At 32.8% G+C, this 5,626-nt stretch overlaps 1 protein-coding gene across 1 annotated transcript in view; it reads right to left on the bottom strand.

Moving 5' to 3' along the window:
* Window positions 1-237: 237 nt before the first annotated feature.
* LOC106473111 (plasma membrane calcium-transporting ATPase 1-like) overlaps window positions 238-5,626 on the bottom strand; it is a gene marked incomplete at its 5' end in the record, with an annotated part of 55,815 nt that continues 50,426 nt past the window's right edge. The window contains one exon of the mRNA XM_013933793.2: window positions 238-3,592. Within this exon, the coding sequence (XP_013789247.1) occupies window positions 3,059-3,592 (534 nt within the window). The remainder of the gene's footprint in view (window positions 3,593-5,626) is intronic.

Genomic DNA, 5,626 nt, shown 5'->3' with positions numbered 1-5,626 from the left:
GATTTTTGCTGTTGTTATTTCAAAAACTAGTCAATAATAAAATCTATAATAAAGATACAAAATTACCTTTCTTCCCCTTGTGTATATTTTTGGAGCTATATACTTTGTACTGAAAATAATGATTTATTAAAAAAGTAATACCCCAAACTTTTCCCATCTTAACAATACAATAATACAAACATAAAATGACAATTAACAATGAAATAAACTATACTGGTAACAATAAAAATCATATAATGAGCACTGAAATATGACGTTTTTATTTGTATATACTATTGTAACACCATATAGTCAGTACATTGTCAAAACAAGATTACAACTTAGAAGATATCACCACAGAACTAAACCTTTTGCGCAAGTATTGCTTGTCTATTTTGATAGAAGTAGATTCTAGGATGCTCTGGAAAACACGCCACTTATTTCTGAACACTTGAACCACTTCAGATATCCAAATGTTTTTTTGTTTTTTTTTCACAAGTCGAGCAGGCACTCAGTAAATAGCCTACATGTCACAGAATATTTTTGTCAAATACACAAGCAACACAAACATATTTCTACTTAAAAAATCTTCCACACAGTTAAAACTCCAAGCTACATCAGTAATGAGCAAATATGAAGTAAAGTAAACATGTTCCGGATACCATATACGAAATTTGTACTGACCTGAACAAACAATCACTGTCTAGCTACTCATTCTAATTGTATTCATTTTGAATTATGATAGTTGTCATATTTAAAGAAGTTAAATATTATATGGCTAAGTCTTTGGAGTAATTACAAGACAAAAAAAAAGTATCTTCATATAACCTCTGAACATTTACATTTCAAGTTGTTTCTACATGGTGTTTCTTGGAACACTTGTCATATTGAATACCTGCACTGTTAGCTAAAGTAGTTTTCCTGAATTAGTATTTAAGCTAGGCAGCATCTTCTAGTGAACATCACGTGACCACCACATTTTATGTAAATTTAATGCAAAATTCAACTCTTTCACTGGATTGAAAAAAACTTATGAAGTAAATAATCAAGAGATTTCTTTACACATTTAACTAAAAAATTCATAACACTAAATAAGAGAATGACTTAATATATGTTAAAAACAAGCTAACATAATATATTAGTGACAGTTATAATGAACTGAGACAAACCATTACTGAATAAAACTAAATGTTTCCTTGAGTTAAATAGTTGCAAATATACAAATAGGTGCATATGAAAATCGTGATATTTAAACACTGATGAACAGTACTAACAATCATATGCACCAATTTAACATACATTACAGAGGAACAGAAAAACAAAAAATTATGAAACCTAACACACTTAACTATGTACTGACGAAAGGTGACTGTAACGATATGATATTTAAGCACAACTCACTTTGATGAGAGGTATTTAATTTTTTTTTGTTATTTCTAGAGCTTCAACATATTATAACAGAGTAAAAAAAAAAGCAGCATTCTTGTATAACATGAAACAAAAACATCTACCATATCATCTCCCGATATAATATAAATACAAGTTATCCAAATAAAAGTTAAACACTTGCAACAGTTTGAAACATGTCAGTGGTAAAATACCATATATATAAATAATTCCATATCAAACTCAAATGGAATGAAAAAGAGATTACTAAGTTGTTCAGTTTTCATGGATGTCACAAGGGAAAGGAAATGCTTCGAACAAAATCACAGTTAACCATAGGCCTAACTACACACATTCTTATATAGTTCACTGTTTGTTTATTTAAACACCGTACTTCACCATGTTACCCTTGTCATTTTAGTACAATCAAGTGTTCATGGAGGCAAACTGATAAATCCCCGAAGTTAAATCTACAATAATTACTTAAAGTAAGGAACAATGTAAATAGCAGAACTAGATATAGCACCACGAAAGCTCACATCCAAAAATACTTAACATGCTAGTATAATAAGAGAAATATTGATAGTTCAAGTTCTTTCAACAGACTAATACCCTTTCTTTTTAAAACCTTAACTGTATGCTTTCTGAATGTATTGCCCTTTCACTTAAAGGGTCCTACAAAATGTTTTATGAAAGCAAAGAAAAAAAACACACACACACACTGAAGTAAATAATAGAGAGAAAAAAGGTCGTTATTTGGGGCAGAAGAGTTGATAGATTAGTTAGAAGCTACTGAAAGACAAGATTTACTGTTAGCAAATCGAAAAGGAAAGAAAAAATATGAATTACAATTTTACTCTGGTAATAATCTAGTTACCAATGAAGTAAATAGGTGTGTGTCACAAGACTAAAAACGAAACTACAGACTCCTCTAAAAATGGTAACATGAATATTTTTTATATACACCTGAGGAAACAGAGAATCTGTTACATGGTAAGTGTACACTCTTATTACAAAGTGTACTCTGAAGTGCTTTAAAATGTTTTCAAAGTCTAACTACTTGATAATGTTGAATAAAGGTGAACTTGTGAAGATGTTACAATCTCTAGAGTGCTCGACAATAAAGAACCAACATTAAAAGTTTAAAACTAAAGACATTTCTATTTTCAACAGATTATTAACATTACTTTGGGTAACAGAAGTGACTGGAACTTCTCCAACTATACATTTTCAGATCAAATATATGAAAAGTCACATTCACAACAACTTTAACTAAATGAACATTCAAAACAGCAATAATTCATGCTGGTAAGTTAGGTACACTAAACAAAACAGGTTTGTGGAACTTGTTGTATATGAAATGCCAAGAAGCAGATCTCAAACTTGCAGCTGTACATATTTATACATACACACACACACACACACACACACACAGATATATATAAATGGCTTTGGCAGCCTGGGGTTCACCATCTGGAATCACCTCTTCAACAAACATTGTTACTTCATTCCATATTTATCTGCTTCATTTTTCACAAGTACTTATCATTACATTTAGTCACAGACATGCAACTGTTAAGTCTCAGCTTATAACATGTCATGTCAGCATGAGCAAATTCTGTTTAAAAGTAAGGGAGGGGGTTATTTTCTATAATCTTTTTTTCCCCTTTGATTTTAAAGGAAGGCAACAGCATTAAATACTGGTTTCATGAACTTTACTTGGTTCAGACAAAAGGTGGTAGCCCTGAGAGAGTGGGCTGGTGGCATTGTTATCTACCCAGTTGGGGAAAGAAGTATTAGAGGAAGGAGCCGAGGAAGAATTTACTGGTGTTATACTTGTTGTCAGTGGTGAAAAGCATGGGGTCCCTTGATGATCTGCTGGGGATTGCTGTGATTGTTCCATCAGGGGAGCAGTCTCCGAGTGAACATGTGCATCATTATCACTGAGAGTGGGAGTTACCACTGGGTTGTTCTTGTTCGAGGTGTTGATCTTAGCTCCTTTCATATTCTTTGTGTTCAGTCTTTTGTGGGTAGCACTCTGTTCGTGAGAATATTCGTTGGATGATGGTGTTTTCATTTCTTCATCAATGTAGCTTATATCTGAGAGTGGTCTAGTCCCAGGATGGCTACGAGAACTACGCAAGCTGTGTAAACTGTGTAAACTATGAACACTACGCTTTTCTTCCATGTCTTCCAACGTACTCTTAAAGGCCCTGACTACTCGAAGCTGTGAAAGGAAAGAGGGAAAAACGTCCATACAGCAGACAAATTATTAGGCACGAAAGAAGGCAAGAATGGTAAACAAAGGTTGCAGAGTACTAAACTACAGTTAACATGTGCACACTAAACAATACAAAACTGCTAGCATCAGTCCTCAAAACCTCCAATGTTGACCATTTCCCTAAAGTTAACCAAATCTACTTCTGTTAAACTACTATAAAGTCTAAGTTATCAGTGTATCCACTTCTTCATACAAGACAAGCCAGTCTTCTGGAGTCTCTCCATGGCTACCTAATGCAAAAGCTGGGTTTAACACATGCAAAATATTTGCAGCCAACATACATACAACTACAGAAATTCACTATACTATCACTACAGGGCAAAGGGTAATCAAGCAGTGTCAAGGTTCATGCTATGTATCAGGTATAGTGTTACCAGGTCTTTATGGTAACAGTGATATGAGGAAGCTCAACAAGAAAATGAGCTACTGATTTTTGACGATCAAATCAGAATGGCCACAACATACTTTAATGAGCTCATCAACTTGAAACCTGTTTATAATCATTCAAAATCTTCAAAGATATTCAGGTACATAGTTTCATGGTAAATCAATTTTTTTCAATAAAAAATTAAAATATACAGAGTTGTAAGCAAAAGTTTTCAATTCATGTTAGCTGCCACAGCCTTTTCCTTAGTCATAAAAACTTAACAGGCAACTCTTTTCAGCAGAACTAAGCAGAAAAGTAAGTAAAAACACATTACCTTATTAATTCTGAGTGTTTCAAGTACATTACAACCTGGACAGGGTTAACGATGCTAACATTTACAGCTTCCAACTATGCAAGTTATAGACTCGGGACATGATTGAAAATGTATTTATGTCCTAATTTTCAAATACAAAACATCTTAAGTAAGTCTGAAAAACTACTTAAAGCCTTTGCTGTGAATTGATTGGATATACCAACACGTTTTCATGTGGCCTTTTAGAAACATTACGGCATTCAGGGTAACATTTCTAGAAATACAAGTGTCTACACAGGAAATGGTCAGCACGTGAGATTGTTGAGTTTAAAAAATAAAATATAAGTACATCTCAATTAAAACATGCTTTTAAAGTTTTGTTCTTACAAGCATACCATAGAAGATGAACAACCAAGAAATTGTCTCAAGTTATCAGATGAATCATTATCAATTTTCAAGAATGTATTACAGACGACGTTACATCTTCTGTATAATATTTTCCTTTTCCATGTATGTGTGTCTTTTGATAAGAATCTTTTTTTAATGATGCTAAATAAGACCAAGTTAAAAGATTTCTGGTTTCATTTAACTCCACATATTGATGATCTCATTCTTTTTCTCTTGTCCTTAATAATTATTGTGGAATACAAAACATTATCACGTATTTTGTTTTAATGTAGTAGTTTAACATTTCTGATACTGTTAAGTGCACTGCCACTAGTCAGTGGCTTAATTTTTAGCAAATAATGAAGTAAAGGTTTGGAGAAATTATATTGATACTAATGTAAAAACAGACACAAATGATGTGACTTATCATCGTTTATTTTTTCTTGGTGAAAATAATAAACACTTAAAACTGTATTGCTCAAGAAAAGCAGGCTTACGTGAACATAAGACCCACGCCCCCATGGTTGTTAACATAAGACCCATGCCCCCCATGGTTGGTATTTATCATTACAGCTTCCCTTACTTTGGCAAATCAAATTTGAACAAAATTCATTTCTAGGTCTTGAAAATTTTGTTCAGTCACAGTTAATATGATAGGTTAGGTGTCCAATGATATTCCATTCATGAACCGTATTGAATAACTGATTTTGAAAGAGCGGAAGAACTGAAAGAATGGAGAATAATCTCAAATATTTCTTTTACCAGGAAATGTAACTTTCTTGATCAGCAAGAACACAGATCATTCACCTTATTATGTAAAGTATATATTTTTTTCAGTTAGTGATAATATAGAAGGTGTCAAAATGTGGCATTTTACCATACAGCCAGACACCCATGAAGGGGGAGTAGTCTC

This window comes from Limulus polyphemus, unplaced genomic scaffold, assembly GCF_000517525.1.
Source record: "Limulus polyphemus unplaced genomic scaffold, Limulus_polyphemus-2.1.2 Scaffold5894, whole genome shotgun sequence".
In the NCBI taxonomy this organism is placed as follows: Eukaryota; Metazoa; Arthropoda; class Merostomata; order Xiphosura; family Limulidae; genus Limulus; species Limulus polyphemus.
The sequence above is the reverse complement of the archived record's forward strand: the minus strand, read 5'-3'. Positions and strand labels throughout refer to the sequence as shown.